Source organism: Scomber japonicus, chromosome 17 (genome assembly GCF_027409825.1).
Source record: "Scomber japonicus isolate fScoJap1 chromosome 17, fScoJap1.pri, whole genome shotgun sequence".
Classification (NCBI taxonomy): Eukaryota; Metazoa; Chordata; class Actinopteri; order Scombriformes; family Scombridae; genus Scomber; species Scomber japonicus.
The window spans coordinates 25,683,195-25,709,825 of record NC_070594.1 but is presented as its reverse complement, the minus strand read 5'-3'; the positions used below and the strand labels follow the sequence as shown (position 1 = coordinate 25,709,825).

General features: G+C 39.4%; 2 protein-coding genes across 2 annotated transcripts; both read left to right on the top strand.

Moving 5' to 3' along the window:
• Nucleotides 1–8,397: 8,397 nt before the first annotated feature.
• LOC128377141 (heparan sulfate glucosamine 3-O-sulfotransferase 5) lies at nt 8,398–11,347 on the top strand. Its single transcript, XM_053337048.1, has 2 exons — nt 8,398–8,514; nt 10,083–11,347. Exons 1-2 carry the CDS (start codon nt 8,408–8,410, stop codon nt 11,011–11,013), a joined length of 1,038 nt encoding a protein of 345 aa, XP_053193023.1. The 5' UTR covers nt 8,398–8,407; the 3' UTR covers nt 11,014–11,347.
• Nucleotides 11,348–13,754: 2,407 nt separating this feature from the next.
• On the top strand, nt 13,755–26,285 carry LOC128376700 (histone deacetylase 2-like). The gene is made up of 14 exons (XM_053336490.1): nt 13,755–13,843; nt 15,946–16,058; nt 16,150–16,267; nt 17,877–17,951; nt 19,774–19,912; nt 20,035–20,176; nt 20,875–20,967; nt 21,174–21,282; nt 21,416–21,556; nt 23,148–23,256; nt 24,608–24,738; nt 24,824–24,979; nt 25,064–25,121; nt 25,905–26,285. Exons 1-14 carry the CDS (start codon nt 13,789–13,791, stop codon nt 25,933–25,935), a joined length of 1,470 nt encoding a protein of 489 aa, XP_053192465.1. The 5' UTR covers nt 13,755–13,788; the 3' UTR covers nt 25,936–26,285.
• Nucleotides 26,286–26,631: the final 346 nt, after the last annotated feature.

Here is a 26,631-nt window from a genome sequence, read left to right as displayed (position 1 = left end):
ACACATTCAGGTATATTTCTTACCTAAATGCTTCTTGTATATAATAAATACACAATGCAGGATTAGATAACTACAGCATAGATTTGGAGACAAAGGGATCTGCAGCAACAGCTGCTAAATAATGTAGGTGTAATATCACAAAATGGAAGCCTGGTGGAGAGGAGTGCAGTGGAGGTCGGAGGAGGGTGGAGCTCTAAGCTGAACAGCAAAATCATTCCCTTGTGCATAAGCAAAGATCAATAACAATAATAAAGCACATAGTGGTGAATTATTCATCAATGCTCTGCCCTCTCTCTGTCTCCCCTTCTCTCCTCTTCCTCCACAATATCCTCCGCTGACTCAACTCCAGCATTAAGAGCTATACCGCCACCGCTGTCTGTCTCCATAAATCTTTTGAGGATTTATCTTCACTAACAAAGAGCCAAATGCATATCATTACGGTTTTTGTGTGTGGGGGGGGGGGGGTTTGGACATGTAAATGTCTTTGATGAACAGATAACGTCATCTATGATCACAGACAATGTTTGGAGTGTGCACTGGTTCTTTCAGAGGATAATATTTGTAAGGCTGTGTGAAGTAGCGATTTACACAAATAAGAGATGAGGAGTCCATCAGTTAGCTGACTCTTGAACCTAAATAAGTTGATAAAAATCATTTAGTTTTCACTGAGTTGGAGTTTACACTTTACATGGATCCACTTTCAGGTCAACCTACTAGCTGACCTGCTATATTCATGTGTGCAAGACAGTTTGTCAGTGTTAGCATGAGTGTGAGCTTTGCCGCAAATAGTATTTTTCTAAGCTAATCCATTAAGATTTTGTGCAAAGGTTAACATGAGTGATGGCCTACAGATCAATAATGGAGGCAGAGGCAGAGCACAACATACCTAAAGCTGCTCTAATCACTATTAACAATGGCTCAAATGACTGCATGTGAAAATGCTGCTCATAGTAACACACATTCAGAGAATTATCACTAACTGTGTGTTTTAGCATCTTTCATTGTTTTGCTTTGACGACCTCATGACTTATTTCTTATTTTTTGTCCCCAAGTCACTAACAAAATCAATCATGCTGGGTTCCATTTCCCTCGGAAGTTGGAAGTTGGAGCTGGGAAAACCAGTTCTTGCCAAGTTAGCCACTGATAGCAATACCTGTTGATAAAAAGGCATTTGGCTGTTTTTCACTCATACAATCAGTGTAGCAACATGTTCACAGATAGAAGTTGGACAGTACTGTGTTCATGACTGATATAATGAGACACTAATAAGACAGAAGTGCTAATAAACAGGATATTACTACAACTTTCACACTGTTGATGCACGAAGCAGAACATCTTGGATTCTGAGGTTGGAGCTGGTGAGGTTCGTCCAACTTTCCGAGTCGTAAGAAACCTAACTTCAGGTAGCGTTCTGGTTGAAATTTCTAACTGAGAATTCAGAAATTCCAACTTCCAAATAGTACTGGAACCATTAATACAATTTTAAGTAAACTTTTCTTCTTTCCTGTGGCCACTTAACACAAAAACATTTAATCCTAAGTGAATTCAAATCATTTTGACCTGATCCAAAACACACAAAACACAACCTACAGAATATTAGAGCTGCAATGATTGATTGATTCATTAGTAGTTGCCAACAACTAAATTAATTGCCAACTATTTTGATAATCGATTAATCATTATTAGTCATATTTTAAGAAAAAAGTACGAATTCTCAGATTCCAGCTTCTCAAATATGAATAATTTCTGGTTTATTTGGTTTTACTCTGTCAGAGTAAACTGAATATATGTGAGTTGTTGGCTGTTCAGCTTAAAAGAGAACATGTGAGGATGTCGTGTTGTACTTTTGGAAACAGTGAACATGAGCTTTACCATTTTCTAACCTTTTATGGACCAAAAAACAAACTGATCAATCAAGAAAATAATCGACAGGTTAATTGATCATGAATATAGTTAAGGTTAGTTGCAGCCATACATAACAAATTGTTCCTAAACCTGATCTGAAAGTGAGCAGAGGAATGTCAGACCTGATCCCAGATGTGGTCCAGCTGTAAAGACCCAAACAGAGAGAGAGCACCGACCCTGGTGACACAATGATTTCACAAATAATACCTTTTTGTTGGTTTAGAGAAACACATTTTTGTCCTGTGATGATGATGATGATGATGATGATGATGACACACCACCTCTCTAGTGTGTGCTACCCAAGCTATATGATTTGATCAGGTCCTGGGCCTCAGTTACACATGGACGGCTCTAGATCCAAGCTGTAATAGATGTATAGATAGATATAGATAAATAAATACTCTGGTAAACACTAACACTGAGTCAACTTCACAATATTCACATAGAAACAGAACCTGATTATGTCCTTTCTCATTTCTATCCCATCTTTTTTGGGGTGGAGGGAAGCAGCAGGCCAGTGATAAGCTTGTAAGCAACAGCAAAACCTCAGTGAGTTATGTGAAGTGTAGAAAATGACTTGATAGATCGAGGCGCAATATGGCACAAGTCCCTGCTATGGTTTTCCTGTCACACTACCCAGCTGTTATCACCGCTGCAGCTGTCCTCATGACTAAGTCTCCAGACCAGACAGTTTATAGTATATAGTGTGTGTGTGCATGTGTGTGTGTGTGTGTGTGTGTGTGCATGTGTGTGGAGAGATGAAGGGATTGGTGGTCCTCTTTGCTATTTCAACAACTCTCTTTTCAGTAATACAATGAATGAACAGAATAGTAAAGAAGCAAATGAGCGCTGAGCTGCAGTGATCTATTTTTACCATTGCCCTCATGTACTCCTCTAGATATGAGCAGTGCAGATTATTAACACAGCACATCAAGTGCCTTAATAACTAAACAGGTTTTTATGCAGTGTCACCGTAAATATACCCTTTTTTTAATCAAGCTCATATATTCAACATTCCAGTATTTGGAAACTAATTATACATGTTATCAGTGCTGTAAACAGCAACACTTTTCACTGTTTTTAATTACACACAAAAAAAAGCCAGTCAGCATTTCTCTAATCGCTCAGTGTTTTTTTGGGGGCGTTTTCTGCTGCGTTCGTTCCCGTGCCCGTCAGCCCCGAAGGCTGTCCTAGCTCACGTATGATTGATCACTCCTGACACATGTCGGTCACATTTTTTGCGAGGGAGAAAAGGAGAAAAACCCGCTTTTCATTTCAGCAGAGGGAAGTTTGGTGATCTGAGACACACCAAGGTCAGGAGCTGAGATGAGAAAAAGAATGAGAGGAGGATGATCTCTGTTGTTGCAGACTAGAATTTTAAAGTCTTATTATAGGCTCTTTTGGCATTGCTGCTTTAAAATGCACTAAACATCATTAAAGAGACTTCAAGAGTTCTACAGCGTATGCTCACGGCAGACTGGGTGGATAAAAGTAAGAGAGAGTAAAATACAGTGTTATTGGGCTATATTGATTAATTATGGGCAATTCAGTTCATGTAGTGACTTCAATTCAACACCACATCACCAAGTCTAAATTCCCCCATTGACCAACACTTCCATGACATGCTATCCTAAAAGATAGTGACCTTTTTTATTTGAAACGTTGCCATATTATTCAAGGTCAGGTAACTGTGTACACCATGTGACCTTTTTCTAAATCAATCCAAACAGTTCAGTGATTTTATACATCAGCATGTGTTTCCAGATGCTGGGGAATACTACTGCAAACATGAAAAAAGTATAGTATCTGAAATCTGATAAACTGACTCGAGTGATGTCAATTGAGTCAATGTCAGATGGGTCTGAAGTTTGATGAATATCTCAGGATACATGATATTTCAGTATAATAGGAGTGCAATACTAAATACTGTGGAATAAACTTTCCAAAATAAATACCATGGTCTATAGAGCAGACTGTTATGATATGGAAGTCATGGTCCACAGAGGGTGAACCCTTTCCATTTTGGACAAACTTTGGAATTGTTGCTCAGTTTCATGTTCAACTCCTGTCAATGTTTTTGTCAAGAGCAACCGGGTTAAAATATGTACATATCAAATTTTCTTGAGCATAATGCAATGAAGTTCAGAGGGCTCCACCTTTGATTTCTTCCTCTCATTTAACTCTTGGGAATAAAGCAAAAAGCAAGTTCTCAAAACATGAAACTACTCCTTTTAAAGAACTAATTACCTGTCCTCTAACATCACTCGAAGGACAAACTTTAAATTTTGGTTCAGTACTGATAAGGCTGCACAGTACTGTAAAATCATTAGTGTTGTTTTCTTACTTTATTATGAACACTGCAGCCTCCAGGGAGGGTGCTATCACAGCATTAGTCTTTTCGTGTTATGTGTGGAGCCGTAAACTAAGCTCCATCAGAGCTCTCTTGCAAATCTCTCATGTTCATGTCAGCTTCCCCTGCAGACGTTTAAACTGTATCTTCACCAGAAGATTTTCTTCGCACAGCGAGAAACTTTTCAAGTGCTATTTGATTTTTCTGATCAAGCACCCTGTGCCCTGCAGGGAGGAATTCTACCCAAGACTGTTACAGACGGTGTGCTAGAATATAAAGCATCTGCAGGCAAATTTTATTTCCCTTGCCGAGGATCTGTGCGCTCACTGCATCATGCCTGGCATTTTAGGAAAAGATTGTCACTATTTTGTGTTTTCTCTCTCCGAGCGATGCTTCTACCCCCTGGTTGTTCCATCAAAACATCCTTCAGACTTGAAGCTCTACAAGGAGAAAACAGCAGAGTTTATTTAGGTCACAATGTATTAGAATCTGCTTTATAGACAAGACAAATAACTTTTATCCTTTCCTTTCAGGAGTGATCTTTCCAGATGGAAGCAGAGGTGTTTTAGAAAAGAGCAGTATGACAGTTTTTTTCTCCCTAAAGCATCGTAGATGAATTATTCTATAATTTTTACATCAACATCTTTGTGGTGTGTGGCACTGTTAAATATGCACGTACGCTCAGCTGGGGCCCTGTAAATTCTCTTACCTCTTTAAACAAAAGTAGAGGCTTTGGCCTGGTGCACAGTTTATGAAAATAACTGCTTCATAATTGATAATTGTGTACAGACCCCCTCCTGTGCTCATGGCCTAGCACAGCTGTTCTGGCTGTACCTCCTTGACAGGGCGAACAATTAATTTCTGTGTATGCTTATAAATAAGTCATAAAGACTATGCAGCAAGTGGTACTCTCTATTCATTAGTCCAACAGAACAATATCTAGTGAGAGCTGTCATGAATCTCTGTAGGTCAAAGACTCTGTATCTGAACAAAAGAGTTTCAGTGATGATCCAATAATGAACAATAGGCACAGCAGATCTATCAAACTCTCATTTCAATTCAAGCCTGAAGTGTTATGAGTGAGTGTCTATCTAAAGCATAAAGAGATTCAAGCCTTTTATTTATACGCCTTTCCAAAACCAAATACAGGCCTATATGTGCAAAAGTGCAAAGAATGGCATATACAGCGTAGTCAACTCTAATACAAGCTGATAACAGTAGCACAGCTGGCTAACTAACTTATTACCTACCCAATAACTTTGTTTCCAAGAATATATATCATCACATTTTTATTTCAGTCATAATGTCTCATCATTATGAATGAATGTGAGATGTTAGCTGGAAAAATGTAGAGAAGTGGATTAAAAAGTCAAAGTTTTCATATGGTCCTGTTGTTAAAAAGATCCATTGTTATCATTGCAAACTGCATAGGCTATATTTACTAGATTTGAAAAGCTGAAGTGTAGCAGGTATAACATGGGTGGAGGAAAGTGAGGAAATGATGGCATAATGGCTAAAATGTAGTGTAACAGACATACTGTATAACACATAATAAGTGGAAAGGTCAACAAACTAACTCAGTAATATCAGATTTACAGCAACTTCAGTATTTGCTAAAGCTTCTTTAGTGAACATTTACTATAGCTGCCAAGTCATTAGACTGGAGGCCATTTATGGAAGAATTTGGACGAAAGTTAAAGTCAAAATTTCTTTTGAAAGTTTAGATTTTAAAAGTGAGAAATAGGGACATCATGGCACATAATATTATGAGCACAGTGTCCCTGCCAGGGATCTTTGTTGAATATCAGTCTCCTATCTCCTTGTTTACTATCACCTCTCTATGGTCCATCTCTGAATACAGATACACCAAAAAACGCCAATGGCAAACAAATAAAAACACTGATAGTCAGGAGATACAGTAGTAAAAGTCATTTTTTCAATGTTTTACAGTGCAAGTTTTGAAGATTTTCTTGATATGAATGGCACACGGAGAAAATGTGGATTACTTTAAGCTAGTATATAGATAGTGTCTCTGACCACTAAAAATATGAAGCAGACTTTATTTCCATTGAAAACTATTGAATTTATAGCTCCCACTTGTTTCAGAGATACAGCCTGTAATGAAAAACATTTCTTTTCTAAATGGGACTCCACAAACACAGGGCTGGCCCCTGGCTAACCGGCTATATTCTTCTGCTTTGTCAGACTGACGAAAGTGCAATTGCTCTGCTGGTCTCCCTTCAGAAGTCACTATGAGGCAATATGACTGAAATGTTTTCCAGTCTCACTGGGGTCAAAGCCCTGTCCACTTGTTTATGAGATGCTCAAGAGGATCTCCTCTATCAGTAATGGTAGGCAGTTTAAAAGGCTGGATTAGAGTGCAGTTGGCCCTTTTTGCAATAAAGCTACGGATTCTATATGGATCTGTTATTCCATAATGTGATTTAGCCAGTCACACTGTGGTAAGCTTGCAAATGCAGGAAGTACTGCAGGTATCGATCTGCAAAAAACTTAAGATAGTCTTCTCTTTAATTACAATGAGACAGACATTTCTCTGCTCCATCTGTATATAAGAGGATGCAGTGCCCTCTTTTGGATGGACAGATGAATTCTTTCATTTTTCTTTGGAGGTCACAAGAGTCATCAACAAAATGTGACAACTTGTACACATTTTTCTCTGCAAGTCCTCATATGTATCTGTTAAGATTAGCTTTAAGATTTTTTCCGATTGAGGCTTTAAAGTCTTTCATAGAGATCAAGAAGAAAACAAAAGAATGCTCCAAGGAGCCCGACTGGGAAATAACAGATGGGGTGGAAAGAGAATGAGTTTTGATATTATACTCCCTTACGTAACTAGAATTTTAAGGTTTCTGTAACATTGAAGATGCGCCAATCAATCATCATCTTTATATCAGCCAGGGATAAAATGACTATGTGTAATGTGTATGTTGTAGCTCCTTTGCTAACATCTTCACCGTTACAACTTAAGAAGGTGATAATATGTCAGTGTGGTGTTGATAGGAATTGTGGTTAAAGAATTAGGTAATTTATGGGCTTTTTTCTTCTCAAGCACACAAAATTCAGAGTTATTTTGATGTCTTTTTTTATTCTAAAGCCGCATTCAATTTTATTTTTATACACTGAGGGCAGCGGCCTATGCTGAAACACAACATTTATGTAATCATCATCTAAAAGTTATCCCTGATGTAATAGCAAACAACTGCTTATTTACATATTCAACAGACACAAAGTAACATTAGCATTACAGAATTACTCAATACACTTTCAGCTGTTTGAACTCCAGATACTCCTGAGAAAGAATAGTTGTCTCTTTAGTTCATCAATGCTCCACTATACGTTCACCTAGCTGTCTGTCTGCTGTTTGGTGCTGGGCAGATAATGTTTTGTAAGTTTATCAGAAGCTGTAGCTGGAAACAAGGCTGATGCCAAAACCAAAAGAGTAAAGTTGCAGTTCGATGAGTGACACCTTTTGCATTACACATAGTCGTTTGACCCATTGTTCATATAGAAATATTGATAAACGCAGCTTTAACTTGTGTTCCCACCTCAGCACTGACAGAGTTGGACTGACCAAAAAATACCCGGCAGTGATGCTGTTTTCCAATACAAATCACATTGTCTCTTTCTAGTGTCACTGTCACTTTCCTTGATCTTTTGTCAGTATCTTACTAGATGCTGACACTTATTACTGCAAAACTCTTGAAACGACTTGATTTGAATTGGAAATGTGTGACGGCACTGGACGTTTTATCTTGATGAGATTCGCAAGATTCAATAATAGACCAAAATAACTCAGCACTGACAGAGTTGGACTGACCAACACCGACTTTTTATCACTTCTTATCATACATTCCAGTTTGGAACCTCACAGTACAAAGGCTGCCCGTACACTAGATGGAGTCTGACTCTGTGCTTGGCAGAAATAAATAAGTACATCTTACAAAGTGGTGTTTGGTGGGTGAGCATTTCCTCTAATGGCACTGCAGCACTTTTCAGGCGTGTGTGAGTGCGGCTTAATCACTTGTAAGACTTGATTGAGTGTGTGTTAATAAACATCCCCTGGTGATTAGTGGTTTATGTGCTCTGCTCTCCGCAGGCTGAAGACGCAGTCCTGAAGATTGATGGAGGGCCATGCTATTCAAACAGCAGGCATTGCTGAGACAGAAGCTCTTCGTTCTGGGCAGCCTCGCTATCGGAAGTGTCCTCTATCTCGTGGCCAGGGTTGGGACCTTGGATAGGTAAGTTATCACTGTCACTATCTGAGAAATAAGTCATGATGAAATGGGATCCTTTTTCAGAATTTCTTTTTAATTTTCATATTCTGTGTCACAGATAATATAAAACAATGTTAGTGTTGCTCTAAACATTAAAACCTGGCAGATTTTGGGTCAAGAAGATGTTTTTACAGTTTTGGCAGCAATAGACATTTAAACAGTTTACCCTGAATTGTTCCTGTCAGGCAGTGTTTCTTGTGCATGAGGTTAGGTTCTGCTAGTTTTTGCAAATGAGGCCATATTTTTACATAACTCAGGGAAACTCAGAGTTGATTTGGAGGGCGAAAAACTGCTCAGGATAGATAACCTTTGTTTCACAGGATTTCCATGAAATTATATTTTTATCAGTGCAATGATTCATTAAATTTATTTTTCAGTCTTAGTTCAGTTTGTTGGATAGTTATAATTACTTTAGTTATTTATAGTTATTTATAATTATTAAATTCCCAGTGAAGTTTATTGTTTCAGAGCACTGACGTCATTTTATACAATAAAGATTATCATCAAATGATCCTGTAAAATGTATGTTTATGCATATGTTCTTTATATATAAAATTATCAGTTGATATATCGATATTGTTTTACTCCATAATATCGGCATCGGCCCCAAAAATCTAGTATCGGTTGGGCCCTAGTACGTATTAAGCTAACAAGATGCAGTGTGTCCATCTGAGAGTTTGAGAGGTTTTTTTGTTAAATGTATTTTTGAACTGGACAAAGCCAGGTCAGCTGTTTCCCTTTGTCTCTAGTCTTTAAGCTAAGCTAAAGATTCTACCTCCATACTGAGGTAGACATGAAAGTGGTATCAATCTTCTCATCTAAACCTCAGCAAGAAAGCAAATAGATGCATTTCCCCAAGTGTTTTTGAAGGTTTTGGTCAAGTTTTATCTTACTGTATTTCACAAGAAACAACTTCATTGAGGTCCAGTCCTTTTTAATTTACTGCAAAAAATGACCAGTTTATCTTTAGTCGCTTTTGTCTATCGAGACCAAAAAACTAGTGAACAAATACCCGGCAGTGATGCTGTTTTCCAATACAAATCACATTGTCTCTTTCTAGTGTCACTGTCATTTTCCTTGGTCTTTTGTCAGTATCTTACTGGATGCTGACACTTATTACTGCAAAACTCTTGAAACGACTTGATTTGAATTGGAAATAGGCTGAAATAGTGTGACGGCACTGGACGTTTTATCTTGATGAGACTCTCAGGATTCAATAAAAAGACCAAAATAACTTGATAAGCTGGATAGTTCTGTGTACACTGCAATCCATGCAATCAGGCTGCATTATTGGTGTTGACATTAATAGACATTGTAGCTGAACAGGAAAAACACACAAGTACAGAACCACAGACTTAACAAGCCTTTGACAAACCCTTTTTGTGTGTAGCATGATGGAGTTAACCAAAATCAGAAAGGAATGCGCTTTAAACAGTCCAAACATTTTATAGCATATCACATTAAAGATCTTCCTAATGAAGAAGATCTTAAAAAGAAATATATTGAAACAGTCTTTTGCTTTTTTCTTTCAGGCTCCAGCCCATTTGCCCCATCGAGAGCAGACTGCCCCCCCCTGAGCCAGAGCAGATCCCTCTCCGCACCCTACAGTTTAAGCGTGGCCTGCTCCATGAACTACGGAAGGGCAATGCCACCAAAGAGCAAATCCGCCTGCACAACCTGGTCCAGCAGCTGCCTCGTGCCATTATCATTGGGGTGCGCAAGGGGGGCACCCGCGCCTTGCTGGAAATGCTCAATCTGCATCCGGCAGTGGTCAAGGCCTCACAGGAGATCCACTTCTTTGACAATGACCAAAACTACGCCCGGGGCATCGACTGGTACAGGGAGAAAATGCCCTTCTCCTTCCCTTATCAGATCACCATTGAGAAGAGCCCTGCCTACTTCATCACAGAGGAAGTCCCTGAACGCATCTTCAAGATGAACTCCTCCATCAAGCTGCTGATCATCGTTCGCGAGCCCACGACCAGAGCTGTGTCCGACTACACGCAAGTGCTGGAGGGTAAGGAGCGCAAAAACAAAACCTACCACAAGTTTGAAAAGCTGGCCATCGACGGGAACACCTGCGAGGTGAACACCAAGTACAAAGCAGTCCGCACCAGCATCTACACCAAACACCTGGAACGCTGGCTGAAGTACTTTCCCGTGGAGCAGTTCCACATCGTAGACGGGGATCGCCTCATTACTGACCCGCTGCCGGAGCTGCAGCTTGTCGAACGCTTCCTCAACCTGCCCTCGAGGATCAGTCAGTACAACCTATACTTCAATGCCACCAGAGGATTTTACTGTCTGCGATTTAACATTGTCTTCAACAAGTGCCTGGCAGGCAGCAAGGGCCGCATCCATCCAGAGGTGGATCAGTCAGTGGTGACTAAATTGCAGAAATTCTTTCATCCCTTCAATCAGAAGTTTTACCAGATCACCGGTAGGACATTCAACTGGCCATGATGAGCTTTGAACTCCTAAGAGACTCCATGGATTGGTGTTTTTTTTCAAAATGCCAAGCTATGAGATCTCAAAAGATATCAATAGCACTTTGATTGAATTTAATACAAGAATGACAGTGTGACCAAATATAAAAAGAAAGTTGATGTTAGTTTGTTTTTACGTGTGTGAAATTAACACAAAGTAGTTTGATGGTTTGACTAAAGGATTGAGTTCAAAGCACTTGATCTTGCAAATGAATTCACTTGTCTGTCATTGTTCCCTGTGAAGAAAAAGCCCAGTACTGAACTGCGTGATTAACTGAAGAGATTATTTTTGTTGCTTTTTAAAAAGACTATCAAACACCACCATTCATGCTGTTAAGATAAGCTTTAAGTGTGATGTTTTTTTCATGATTAAACATCTTGAAAGATGACAAAATGACATCTTACAAACAGCAAAATTGTTCATTTGTTCTTCATCACATTGTTTATTTGACCAAAACTGCATGTGCAATCAAGATGCCGTCTAGCATTGTAGGCTCTTCTCTTAGCCGTCTTTTGTTGTCTTGTTATTCGAGACCATCGCAGGTTGTTTTTTTCTCTCCACTGCATTTTTATTTTCGATTCATGCTGTGATTAATCCATTCGAGGATGACCTCCTTTAATTCTCAACACAACAACATCCAACCTGAAAAACAGAACAGGCTCCCCGGAATATGATCTTGTGTTTCACGCTTGACTTGAACCATGCCCAAAAACCTTCAAAGCATTTAAGACTCAAGATTGTGTTTTATTGTAAGTACGTTGTTTCTTCCCACCTACAGTTTTTACATCGGTTTGTGAAACACCTGGCAAAAAGCCATAGTAAGAAAAAAAAAGAGTCATCCTATGATAATCATCATCAGAAGGTCCGATGATTCTCATCAACCAACTGTTTATTCTATGATGATAAGCAAAATTTGTCTGTTTCTGTGCAAATAGTCATTCTGTATCATAAGTGTGTTGTTAAAAAAGGTTAAATTAAAAGAACATGAAAACATTTGTCAGCTGATTTTGATTGTCATGTCTCCTCAAGCAGGTTCATGTTTGAAGCTGGTGGACTGGAAGTACTATTCTTGCACTTTTTTGGGGTGCCTCAATCTAACATTGTCAGGGCCCAGTCCTGTCTGTAAGCATAGTCAAGAGTCAAGTTCAAAAATATGCCTATGAACACCTCCAAGTGACTCGAGTGACAGGAGTCATGGTTTTAAAGGGAGTTAGTCAACATGCTGGAACTATTTCTCGGCCTGCAGCCAAGCTAATTGCTGTACTGTGGCATAGTAGTACTTTGAGCTATGTACTAATATATTAGAATGCAAAGCTGTCATGTTGATGCTCAGCAGGTATATTGTTTGCCAGGGTCACATCTTAGTTTAGTATGTTTGCAAGCTAACATTTGCAGATTAGTGCTAAACATAAAGTACACATGAGGTCAATGGTAATGTTATGAGTTATCCAGATATTTGGTCAACAGCCAAAGAGGGACACATTTTACCTGATGGTGACGCTAGATGAAAAGTCAAGGGACAGGGTTTTTACAATTCATCTTGGGGGGTGGGGGGGGGGGGTTGTATTCTTAATTTCATGGTAATCCATCCCATTGTTACTCATATATTTCAATTCAACAAATTGTACACATCTAGTCATTTGACAGCAGATACGATTATGATTCTGTCCAGACACTGGACCCCCACATGCACATATCCAAGCAGAAAAAGGGTTTATATTTTATTATTGTTATTTAACATTAATGAAGCAAAACTTGAGCAGCACGTATGGAACAAGGAGACATGAGGTAAGTTATATTATTAACAGCTGCCTGAGATTTTTACACATTGGCCATAATGTTTTACAATGAATGTAGTAACAAAGTGGGTGCTGACATCTAGTGTTGTATGCCTGCACTCAACAGCAACAAATAAAGCTCTTGGGGACACATGCCTTAGGTATGAGAAAGAGAAAGAGTGTTAATCACCTGTGCACATACAATGGAAAGCATGTATTGATACTTTTTTTTCTAGAAAACACTTGGCACTATACAACTGCTCTCCCAGCCATCTGCTCTGCCTTTCTGGGCAAATTAATAATACTATGTACCTACAGTATAGTAAGGTGGAGTAATGTGGGACATTGACTAATGTGGGACAGCTAAGCTCCAGTGCATTTATCTCTTTTTCCTATTCAGTTATTTTAAAGGTAACTAGTATATGCGTACTGTGTAACTTATATTGTTTAAAATTACACGTGTACATACATCCTATGAACTTAAATGACCAAATATGGGAATGCACATTTCAGTTTTGGCAGATAAGGCTGGTTTGTATAAATCAAAGTATTTCTAAGCCTAAAAACTAGTGTCCCAGGTTACAAAATCTACACATTTTGAAATAATTTAGCATAAAGAATATTAATATAAGTGCCATGTTCCAATATCCAAACAAGATTAAACAAGGAAACATCTCATTTCATAATGATATTAGTGTTGATATAGCCTAATATATAAAATAAAATAACATTTTAATAAACTAAACAAGTCAGAATTGCAAAGTGTCCCACATTACCCTACAACACATTATATTAAAGTTTCTGTCCCATCCTCTGTGCTGTCAGGCCGGGGGCCACTTTCTAAGTGACCGGCCCGCCCCTGTACAGTAGCGCCTCCCTGTTATTGCTGCACCGTGTATTCTGCTCCGTGTTCATTCATCCATCTCCCTATCCACCGACAAACTAAACAACTGTTTCTAAAAGTGCTCCAAACATGGCTTACACGACCGCGGGAGGGACTAAGAAGAAGGTGTGCTACTACTACGACGGTAAATGGGACACCCTGCTCTCTGAATGAGGAGCCCTTATTGAGGCATCTGGCAGGCTAGCCGCGTAGCTGCTGTGTTTAGCTGGTGACCGTTGGTTAACACTAGCTAGTGCAGCTAACGAGCCAGCTCGCTGCTGCCGTTAATAACCATGGCTTATGTAGCACTAATGCTGCTAACTAGTATCAGCCTGTATGTTGAGTGGTTAAAAAAGAAAAGTGTGGCGTACTTTAGCTTGTGTTGTGTGTGTGCACCTGACTTGAACAGAGTGGAAGTGTAATAATTCACTAATGGTTACAATGTTATGTCTAGCTAAACTTGAAAGTGTTAACGACGCTGAAGTTAGCTTCCGATTCGGGGTCAAGGGGAAGTTAAGGGAAACATAAATAATAACATTTCGCGACACACTCTGATTTTCCAACATGTACACTCATGAAAGAGCGTTACACATCGCAGCAAAAGCTTTAACGCTGTTAACTCACTGTCAGATGTCAAACTTGTATTTTGTATTTTATTCTTATACAGACAGAAAAAGGGCAATTTCACTGCTTTCCCTCTATCCAGACACCACAGAATCATTTAACCTTTAATCTAGATATGAAAACTGAAACTGGAAAACAAGTCAAATTCACTGATGTTTCCCCACTATACTTGTACTTGTTGGATCTTAATAATAATAATAATAATATTAATAATAAGCCGGATTTGACAAGTCCGGACCTGATCTAATGTGTTCTGGATGGGGTTAAAAAAAAGAAAGAAAAGTGAAATCTCCTTTTTCCCACTTCTCATAAGCAAAACAAAGGTTTCTTATAGTGAAAGCAAAAGATGAGGCTTTTGCTTTCAAGTGCAAGTGGTGAAAAAACACATGAAAGCCACTAAATATCATTATTAGTGTTTCCCTTAACTTTGCCCCTAACCTTGAATTGGAGTCTAACTTCAGTGTGCTCATTTGCTTAACTACTACTACTGTTTGTCATCATAGTTTGAAGTGTATAAAAACAGTTATGTTTTTTCTGTGGACCTGGACGGATAAACGGGAAGCATCCGAAACTTTGACCCAGGAAGTTGAATCTGAAGTAATAAAGCTTAATGCGCAGCTATTTGACTCTCAGCATGCTCGGGCCTAAGTGATGCATAACACCCACATGAACAGGAAACCATCATGACCCACAAATGTACCCGTGCCCTCCCCCCTGAAGGAATAGCTTATTTTTACACTCAGCAGTTCAGGTCAATGAGGATGTAATTAGTCACAGTATCTGCTGAGCTGGCTTTGCTATGAATTTACAGCAGAGCATGACATCACAATGGTCTGCAAGTTTTTTATACACACTAATGTTGACCAAATTGTCAGTGTTTCATATGAAGGTTTTCATCCATGTAGTTGCTGCTCTTGTTTAGGGTCTTATTTCCCTCACAGATAGTCTCAGCACACATAACAATCCAGTATAACTAACATCACCTTGCATTGATTGTATTAATTGTATATGGACACATAAAAGAGTTTTCCCGCCAATATGATTGTGGGTATGGGAAAGGGGTGGGTAACGTGGGTAACATGGTATATGTAATTTAATATCACTATGTTGATACATTGTGATGTAATACATGTATAATCCCTGTTGAGAAACAGATGGATAAAATAAACAGACAAGAATGTTTGATTTTTGATGCCAAAACATAAAAATCCCACATTTCCATAAAGCAGCAGTTAAATAAAATAATTATATTTGTCAATCAATAAGTCAACTGAGAGAAAACTAGTGAGCAACAGTTTTGCTAATTGATTCATTGTCATTGTCAATTTTAAGGTAAAAATGTCAAACATTGTTTTGCTTCAGCTTCACAGATTTGATTCTTTTTTGCTGTGTTTCTGTGTCACATACAATAATAATAATAATAATAATAATAATAATAATAATAAACTTTATAGAGCACCTTTCATACAAGGCAAGCTCAAAATGCTTTATAGATAAAACTACAATACAATAAAACAACAGCAAACAATAAAAAATGTGATGTTATATATGTCAACCCTTTCTAACAGACAATGGTTATTGCTTGTGAACATAGTCTTTGACCTGTTTTGGTTTCCCTCACAGGTGACGTAGGAAATTATTACTATGGACAAGGACATCCAATGAAACCACATCGCATCCGGATGACTCACAACCTGCTTCTGAACTATGGACTGTACAGAAAGATGGAGATCTATGTAAGTTTGGAACCAGTCTATATGATGTAACAACAGTGTCTGCCCTCTCTCTGGCCCAGTTTCCACTCAACACATTTATTTTGTGTTGCAGAGACCACACAAAGCCACAGCTGACGAGATGACAAAATATCACAGCGACGACTACATCAAGTTCCTCCGATCCATACGACCTGACAACATGTCAGAGTTCAGCAAGCAGATGCAGCGCTGTAAGTAGCACGCAGCTGGAATACAGTGATTCAGCTCACCTCACGGATCAGGACTTATATCTTGTTACATCATTCATTAATTGACATGTGTTTGTGGAGGAGCTCTTTATTTAAGGCAGAGCTGCTCTGTTATTTCATGCTGCAGTAACCATGATATCCAGGATAGTCTGAGAGGACTCATTATTACTTTATTGGGTGTTCACTGCTCCAACCAAACAATGCTGCAAAAAGTAGATTACTGATATCATATTTTCATTATACCACAGGAAATTAACATTTTTAGGAAAGTATGAAATCAGATGGATGTAAAAAGGATCCTGAAGATAGTAATCGTTTCATCACATTTTATCAGTAGTTTACTTGGAAGTTCAAAGTTGTGTAACTAGAAAACACATTAAAGCTGCAGTTGGTAAGTCTTATAAAAGTAACTTTTTGTCATATTTGCTAAGACTGTCACTATGTAAAGAAGACAGCATTACATGAAACTAGTAATCTGTAAAAACAAAAAAAAAACAGGCTCATTTACCCCCGCCTACTGCTCCTACTGCAAATTGCCAGAATCCACCACGACCGGACAAAAAGAACCAATCAGAGCCAGGATTGTGTCTGATGGAGTGTCTGACAGCTGTCAATCACTGCTCACGCACACAGCCCCCTCCCCCTTCCTCCACAGCTCATATCTCCGAGAGCGGCTTCAGGAGCGTAGAGAAAGTAATGGCGCAGCAACAACCACCGTGTGCACGTTGCGCGCACGTCAGCCTCCTCTGGGGGGGGGGGGGGGGGACTTTGGAGGCAGGGCAGGAGTGCAGCGGAGAGGGAGGGGGAGGGATTTGAAAGTTGTACTTCTTCAAATTTGATGCTAAGTCCTCTCTCTCCTCAAAGTTACCAACTGCAGCTTTAACTGTATTTCACAGTTAGTAATAATGGACACATTACTTGGGATAGTTAAAATCATGTAACATTTACTCTGAAATATGATTGTTACAGGAAGTAAATGAGTGTCATTACATTCAGTAAAGACTGCTATGACGATATCAGATGAGTTTCTGGCAGCTGAGCTAATGTTACGTTAAGGTACAACTGGGCTCTGAATGCTCCACAGGTTGCAAATAAAGGTGATAGCTATTATGAATGTGAATGGTTTTAAAGTATAATTAAAGGATTGAGACTAGTCTTGACTATCCAACACAAGATTGCTTATTGACTGAGAGATTTTTGTTTAGTTTTTAACAGTAAAATACACAAAGAGTACTGACTCCAAATTCATGATTACCAGCCAACAGTTTAACCTTTTCTGTTTGGCTAAAACAGCTAATAAGATCTAAAATTGCCATCCTTGCTAACAGCAGTGATTCTGTGGGGGTGTGCAGGGCACAGGGAGGACATAGCGATGGTATAGTTTATATTTAAAGGGGGTAATTGTTCCCCTCAGGGTCAAACCTGCATCTGTTTTAATAGTTTAATCTACTGTATTGGAAACCAGACTTCTAATCCTTTTCAAAGTTGTTTCAGTTGATAGTAACAGATAGCTTACTTCGTCCAAGCCGTTCTGTTCATGTGACGTTCTCCATCCATCAGTAACTGAACCGTTGTTGTTTTCATGTTGCAGTCAACGTTGGAGAGGACTGTCCTGTGTTTGATGGCCTGTTTGAGTTCTGCCAACTCTCTGCTGGTGGTTCTGCTGGTAAGTTCATAGAAAACAAGAGCTGGGGATGTGTGATCATTAAGGAGCCGATCACTGTCATCAAACTCATGCTGACTCATGTATATTCCAGGAGAACTTACCACATGATATACACCACAGTCACTACAGATAGTCAAGGGACACAAAGGAGGAGCATCAGCAGCTTGTAATGTGACCATAATCACACACGTTGGCACTTTTAATAGCACGACTTACTACAATACAGTAGATGAAGCTACATTCTTACTACTCACATTTTTTTCTGTCTAACATTCAGTAATAGAACGTGTCACATTTGAAAGTGTTTCATTAGTCGAACAAATGAGTGTAACATTATTAGAACAGGCTCATCATTCATAGCATTCAGACTGTTTATAAATCACTGTCATTATTCATTACGGCAGGGCTGCTGGAGCTGGAGGAGACTGTGCGTGTGTGTGTGTGTGTGTGTGTGTCTATCTTTGAGAGAACCAATTTAATTTGAAAACCAGTGCTGTGAGGACTTTTCTGTACTGTGAGGACACTTTGGGCGGTCCTCACAACATCAAAGGGCAATTAGAGGGTAAAGACTTGTTTTTAAGTTAAAGGTTAGAATAAGGTTTAAGTTCAGGTTAGGGTAACACTTGGGTTTAGGCATTTAGTTGTGATGGTTAAGGTTAAGGTAAGGGGCTAATGCATTATGTCAATGAGTGTCCTCACAAGGATATTAAGACAAGCGTGTGTATGTGTGTGTTTGTGTGTGTGTGTGTGTGTGTGTGTGTGCGTGTCCTAGCTGCCTTGCTGGGACTCAGAACTTATTGCCATCAGTAAAATGATTTTTATTACCATACTTTTGAAATCTGAATCTTTTAGAATTCCTCAATAACTGCTGCACATTTTTAAACCTCCAAACTACGTTATCTATCTTGTTAACGATCCGGCATTACATAGTAATGGAGGAAGGATTATTGGCTGGCCAGCTGGCTGCCATTATTCCTGTGGTGTAGTAGTCTGGTGGAATGATGTATTCCTCTGAAATAAAGTCACCTGCTGGTTTCAGATGTCAGAAAAGTTAAGATGTAGATACTCTGCACTGCTGCTGGGTGATTCTTTGAAAGGTTACACAAACCTTCAGTCTTCAGAAGCTTCTGTCTACACAATAAATATAAACAGTGTCAGACAATAGCAGGATTCTCCCTTAGATTCAACACAGTCTGCTGCTTAAAAAAGTGACCTCAGAGTATGTTAAAATAATGTCTCTCCATGCCCTAAAACACTGTGCCCTGTAATATTTAGTAGCCTATGTTGTTAATAATAATAATAATAATAATAAACAATAATAATACTATTTCTTTGTTGTTGATAGTTTCAGGATGTGAAATTCAACCCCTTATTTTTCAAATACCAGATTTGGCAAACGAATACCTCAAAGTGCTCTTATCTTTACTACTACTCAACTACTGAAAATGTTAAACACATATATTAATCAGTCATACAGTAGAGATAATGAATTAAAGGTCCACAGTGAGGACAGAGACACTTGAAGTGTTTTTAACAAGATATTGACTCATCATAGTTTTGTTCTTGTGACAGCTATAACCTTAATCACCAATTCCCTGCTGCACTGCTTGTTAATGGATAAGTTGATCATTTGCAAAACACCAATCAATCAATCAATCAATCAATCAATCATCAGACCACTTGGTTTGCTTGGTAATGTGTAATGTGTGTTGTAAATGTCACAGTGATTTTATATCCCAGCATAAATAAGATGTAAAGTATCAGTCATGTTTCATCTCTAAGTGAAACAGTCATTGAATGTAACGTGTTGTGTTCGCTGCAGCTGGATCAGTGAAGCTGAACCGACAGCAGACCGACATCGCAGTGAACTGGGCAGGAGGACTCCACCACGCCAAGAAGTCCGAGGCCTCTGGATTCTGCTACGTCAATGACATCGTGCTGGCCATCTTGGAGCTGCTCAAGTGAGTTCAACCAGCAGCTTCATCAAACTCACTGGAAAGTCAGGCATTTGTATTTCTATGTCTCTCACTGTGCGCTGGATATCATGATAAACAGATGTGTGGGTCTCATCCTTTACTCCCAGGTACCACCAGAGGGTGCTCTACATCGATATAGACATCCACCACGGTGATGGAGTAGAAGAGGCCTTCTACACCACAGACAGGGTCATGACTGTCTCCTTCCATAAATACGGGGAGTACTTCCCTGGAACTGGAGACCTCAGGGTATCTTCATCCTTCCTCCTCATTTAGAACTGGTCCACACCTGAAAACAGAGATTCTTCTGTGTGTATTTAGCCTTTCATCAAGATGCACACTGTGTTTTAGATCAATGGAAAGGAACCAACACCATGACACAGACCAACATCGCTGGTTTTTGACGAGATCTTATAATAATAAATAATAATAAAATAATAATAAATACTTTATTTTTGGATAGGGACAGTGCACGTATATTTAAACATCTCTGTTAACATGCCGGATTATAGCAAAGCTGCTAATTTGCATCCATAGTAAATAAATAAATAACAGCAAATAAATAGATAAAATACAAATAGAAGAAACAACAACACACAGCACAATACAATACCAGTTATATCGCTGACAGCGCTTGTGTTTTTTTTAAAGTAGTACTTTATTGTATGGGATATTTGTTTTTTTTTTCTTTTGAGAACGAAGGAGGAAAGATCCTGCTTTCAAAAATACACATGTACATGCAGCCATGTCACAAGTCATGATGTTTACATGAAATGACCTGATCTGATCAGACAACAGCACAATGTATTTGTGTGAGACTGGAGTTTTATTTGTTTATTTATTTAAAGGCAACATAATAATCTGTGATATTCAAATTATTTAGTGATTGATGTGTTTTTCTGTTTTTCACTCCACTGATTTTTTCTCTTTTTTTTCTTTTCTTTTAGGATATTGGAGCTGGAAAAGGCAAATATTATGCTGTCAACTTCCCTCTGCGGGACGGCATCGATGACGAGTCGTATGAGCAGATCTTCAAGCCTGTGAGTGACTCTGTCGCCATGACTCTGTCGCCATGGAAATGACTTTTTTTACATTTCACTGCACATTACAGACATTTTCAACATTGAAATGATCTGATTGATACAGCTCTCCTGGAAGAAATGTGTCATGTTCATTGAGACATTTGTACATATGTTATTTAAAGGTTATGAGACTTGAATGAGAGGGTGATTGTGTGTTCCTACAGGTGATGGCTAAAGTGATGGAGATGTACCAGCCCAGTGCTGTGGTCCTCCAGTGCGGTGCAGACTCTCTCTCAGGAGACCGCCTCGGCTGCTTTAACCTCACCATCCGCGGTACACACACACACACACACACACACACACACACACACACACACACACACATACACACACTCAGTCTACAAGCCAAATGAATGCATGACTCAGTTTGTTAGGAAGTGTTATATTGTGTGTTTCTTCATACCAGGACATGCCAAGTGTGTGGAGTACATCAAGTCCTTCAACCTCCCGCTGCTCATGCTGGGCGGAGGAGGATACACCATCCGCAACGTGGCCCGCTGCTGGACCTACGAGACGTCCGTGGCTCTGGACACAGACATCCCCGACGGTTCGTCACTCATTCAAATGTCAAAGAATGTTAAAAAGGTGATAAATAGAAGTTTTTGGCCAGCATTCAAAAACAGAAGCACATCCACACTAGTCTCCAATCAATCGATCTTTATTTATAAAGCGCCAATCACAAGATAAGTCATCTCAAGGCACTTTCCACATAGAGCAGGTCTAGATTGTACTCTTTAATTTAATTTAAAGAGACCCAGCATTCCAACATGAGCAGCGCTTTGAGACAGCGGCAAGGAGAAATGGGAAGAAACCTCAGGCAGAACCGGTTGGGATTCTTTCTACTGTGCATGGGAGCAGACTGATTAGACAACCTGTTTTTCAAACAAAGATAACATGGCTATATTTCACATTTTTCACCTGGCAGATAAGAAAAATAACCCACAACCTTTTCATTTAAAAAAGTTTGCTCCATGAAAGTCATCAGTGAGTTATTTTCTTCACCTCAGAGTTGGTTTAAGTAGTTTAATGCTGCAGTGTGTGTCGGTGTTACTGCTCTGCCGTGCTGACATTAGTGTCTGAGTTCACAGTAGACATATTCATCTCACAAAGGTCATTATTTAGTCATTAAAATTAAAAAATGTTTGCAACCGCTGCCTTTTGTGAAGATGAATGCAGACTGTAGACTGTGTGGCTGCTGCTCTCCCTTCAGTCCATGCAGAATCATCCACATCGTCATTCATCAAAGTATGGATTCTTTTTTACTCACCCCTAATAAAAATGTAGTCTTTCACTTGGTGTGCCCAAATTCTTCATTTGAGAGCACAAATTAGTGTTTTTTTTTTCTTTCTTTCCCTATGACAGCTGCCAGGCTCAGCAGTCTCACAGTGCTTTGATGATTAATATTAAATAACTGCATTAAAGTTCCACTGGGACCAAACTCATTCTCATCATCTGATTTCTTTTTAGGCTTAAAAACTGAATTGAAATCAGTGTTAAAAAAATGATTCAATTATGTTTCATATTCAATGGACCACCAGCTCATTCTATTAAGAGAATCACAAAGCATGTGTCGATTTTATATTAGACAGAATTGAGTCTTTTTTTAAATAATGAAACAAGCTTTCATTCATCGACGAGCATCAACTTTGGAAGATGTTTGAATGAAAGCGTCTCTGTGTGCTTGCGGCTGTCGAGCCCGGTGGTGTGGAGGGAGGGGGAGGGGGGGGGGGCGGGGGGCTGAGGTGAGGGACGGACCGGCTGCTACCTTTTCCTGACTCAGCAGGCCTGTCTCTTCCACTGAATGTGTGTAACATAAAGAGCGAGGATGTAATCACAGCCTGTCGAATGGGCCAGCGCTTCTCTTAATGGAATTTCAGGACATTAACTGAACTCCCCTCTCATTTCAATCCCCCCCCCCCCTCCTTCACTCCTCATCCTCCTCCCCCTCCTCAGCCAGGATCACAGCAGGTTGTAAAGTCTCAGTAAATCATATTAACAGGTGTGTTATCGCTCCTTTTTCTTTCCAAACGGCCGATAATTTGACACTTTATTTTATTTTTAGTTTTATCCCCGGTGTGTAAATCTTCCCACGCCGACTCACACACTTCACTTCTCCCTCTCTGATGTTTCTCCTGCAGAGCTGCCGTACAACGACTACTTTGAGTACTTCGGCCCCGACTTCAAGCTGCACATCAGCCCGTCCAACATGACCAACCAGAACACACAGGAGTACATGGACAAGATCAAGTACGTGCTGTTTGATAATACTAACATGTTTGAGACGTTCTGCATCATTAACGCTTACAATGGACAAACTAACTGTGGAAATCAGCTTTTAATCACATCTTCCACTCTTCATCAGCACGACATACAGAGTCAAATATGCAGGACTGATTAAAATAACACTGAAGTTGAAGTCCTGTCAATTTATATAAAGTCTGAATTCATTCATTTCCAGGTCCATCCCCATGACGACAAGCAAACAACTTTTAAAATTCTTGTATTCTGAATAGAGTTCAGATTGATCAGATAGACACTAACATTGTAGCAGCTTCATCCACACTCAAAATAAGCTCATCTAAAGGCAGACATGTCTACATACTTCGTAACTTTTAAATGATGTTTATTTTTGATAACAGCAAGTGAGTTGAGACGCAAGATAGAAGATGAATCCACTTAATATCAAAAGTTTAAAAAACACTGGTAAACTCCTCCCTACGACAGCAGCAGCACTGATGCAGGACTCTTCAGCTCCGTCGTCTGGTCCAGGCCTATCCTTAGCTTAGCTTTGCCCCATGTGACGTAAGAAGGGGCATCACAAGAGTTCAGAGCCAGCAGGGTGGTGTTATTTCACAGTGTGTGTGTGTGTGTGTGTTAGTAGCTCATCAGAGACTCAAATTCAAATACACAAGCACTGACAAAGTGAGCTTTTCATTATAACTTGTGATTTATTATTTGTTTGTACGCCAGCCTCCACTTATAGAAGCCAAAAAAATGTAACAATCTTCTTCACATAGAATCACACACACACACCTTGGTAGCAGAGTGGTTACAGCACATGCCACATAATGGCAGCGTCCTTGGTTTGATTCCAGCAAGAGATTGTTGCTGCAGGTCATTCCTCTCTCTCTGTGTCCCTGTTTACTGTTTACTACAAAGCTCTGCCATGTACTGCCAAATAAAAGGTAGAAAATGCCCAAAGCTAAATCTTTAAAAAAAAAAAAAAGAAAGAAAAAAAGAATCACACACATAAATGTGACATCATTAACATAAGAGACGGCTGTCAGAAGCTGTGTCTGAAATCACTCTATTTACTGTAGTGCATTATATTTACCCTCCACTATTTTATTTGTATTTATTTCTATATTCCACCAAGTAGAGTCATGACATGTACTTTCTGCTATCCATCCCACAATGCAATGCTCCACATTTTAAAGATGTGCAAACTACTCTCACTCTACAGCTGATGATGATGACAGTACATGATGATGGTTAGTTAGTGTCTGAAATCTTGACTGAGCAGTAGAGTAGAGTGACACTGTGGCTCTGTGTGTGTGTGTGTGTGTGTGTGTGTGTGTGTGTGTGTGTGACCGTTCAGGCAGCGGCTGTTTGAGAACCTGCGGATGCTGCCTCACGCTCCAGGGGTGCAGATGCAGGCCATCCCAGAGGACGCCGTTCCAGCCGACACGCTGGACGAAGACACGGAGGATCCAGACAAACGGCTGTCCAGTAAGACCCTCCTCCTTTTAACCATCACATGACATCACATTGTAACAGCTGACATCATAAGACAGCTGTGTCGTTCTGATTGCAGTCCGCGCCACAGACAAGAGGATAGCCTGCGATGAAGAGTTCTCTGACTCCGAGGACGAGGGGGAGGGAGGCAGGAGGAACGCAGCCAATCACAAGAAGGGAGCCAAAAGGCAGAGAGTAGAAGAAGACAAGAAGGAAGGAGAGGAGAAGAAAGCTGGTGGGTATTCTCAACCTGGATACTAAGGAAACAAGTGTACACTTAAGAGATGAGATTCATTGATTTGTTTGTTTTTTATCTCAGAGATAAAAGAGGAGGAGAAAACAAAGGAGAGCAGTGCTGAGAAGACTGACTCAAAAAGGTGATCATGAGCTTCTCTATTAATGTTTGTCTGAACCGCTGTCACAGATAATAAACAGGTTTTTCTGCTTTTACTCATATTTACACATGAGAAAAACCAGTTTGAATAATAGCTGCAGTTGTATTAAGCATATATCACATATCTGTTGCTGTTAACACATAATTAGAGAATGAAAAGTGAATGAATGCTAAACAGGAGGATGTTTAGCTTCCTCATCTAGAGAGAAGAGGTATCACTGTTGGATTTGTTGGAACAACAGAAACACTCGCTGTTGTACAGTGTTGTTACAGAGAGGAAGTTCTTCTTTTACAAAAGATTTCAAAGTTTAATAGTAGCCTGCTGTCATTACTCACAGAATTAAAGTGACGTAGTGAGTGCTGCTCATCCCTCTGTTAATGTTTATTGATAAGAAAGTAAAGAAGAGATATCATATATTTGTTAGCATCAGTTCAACAGATCTGTGTCACTCTAAATACGTTTTCACATTCTCACACACCAACTTGAATTTAGCATAGTGGATACAGTACAGTTATGAAAGTATGTGACTTTGGTCAGGTTTGTTTTAGCTAATAGATATATTTAAATATGCCTGGATCTGCCCTGACACTGATCCTAAGGCAAGAACTGAGACTACTGATTTGCTGTTTTATAACGCTGCAGCTATGCAGTATTCATACATATTCATTTGTTTTCAATTAGAATTATAATTCTTATAAATTCCACATAATGCTGTGCTTCTTTTCCCACTAAGTCTCGTTGAACTCTTTTTTTTTCTTTTGGCAGCGTCAAGACTGAGCAGACCGGCAGTGCCTGAATGGTTCTTCTTACACACACACACACACACACACACACACATTCTCACACTCACTCTCACACACACAACTCAATGGTGCTGTCTACACTCAAGGATCTAACTGTTCACCCGATCACCATCAGAAGCATAATATTTATTATGACGCTCTATTTTCTATGTGTAAATCTCTTGTCTGATGTAAGCGTTTGTCTGTGTGTAGTGTCTCAGTGGATCCCTCCAGTCCACCACTTGAATTATCTGAACTACGTCCATTGATGCCCGTTGAATCAATTTTATTCCAATGTGCTCAATCTTCTGAAGGAAACGTCTGCCTGCTGGTTTTTTTTTGTTTGTTTGTTTTTAGGAAGTGATGGGTAAACCTGTAGGTGAACAATCATTTCGTGTTTAAATTTTGCTATGCATTTGTCAATAAAGATTTTATACTATTTCTCTTAATTGTGTGTTAATTTGTCAACAGGGCTTGTTGTTTTGAGCTTTGTGTAATGAAAGCAAGCGGCCACATGAGGGCGCTGTGACACAAGAGAAGACAGGCTGAGCACCAGTGGCGTCTTGATATGACGCATACAGTAGTTAGTTGGCTACAATTTCGGTTTATTGACAAGTCTACGTATAAAGTAAAACGTAATGTAAGATACTTGCATCTTGAATACCTTCTTCTGGTGAATTCGGCATACAGAAAGGCCAACAAGCACGGCG

What these genes read in the sequence shown, in the direction of transcription:
- LOC128376700 (XM_053336490.1), top strand. Translation starts at nt 13,789, where the DNA reads ATGGCTTACACGACCGCGGGAGGGACTAAGAAGAAGGTGTGCTACTAC. An exon ending in CTCTGCTGGTGGTTCTGCTG is followed by an intron (nt 17,952 to 19,773) that starts GTAAGTTCATAG and finishes TGTTCGCTGCAG; the next exon opens with CTGGATCAGTGAAGCTGAAC. An exon ending in GAGTACATGGACAAGATCAA is followed by an intron (nt 23,257 to 24,607) that starts GTACGTGCTGTT and finishes GTGACCGTTCAG; the next exon opens with GCAGCGGCTGTTTGAGAACC.
- LOC128377141 (XM_053337048.1), top strand. Translation starts at nt 8,408, where the DNA reads ATGCTATTCAAACAGCAGGCATTGCTGAGACAGAAGCTCTTCGTTCTG. An exon ending in AGGGTTGGGACCTTGGATAG is followed by an intron (nt 8,515 to 10,082) that starts GTAAGTTATCAC and finishes TTTTTCTTTCAG; the next exon opens with GCTCCAGCCCATTTGCCCCA.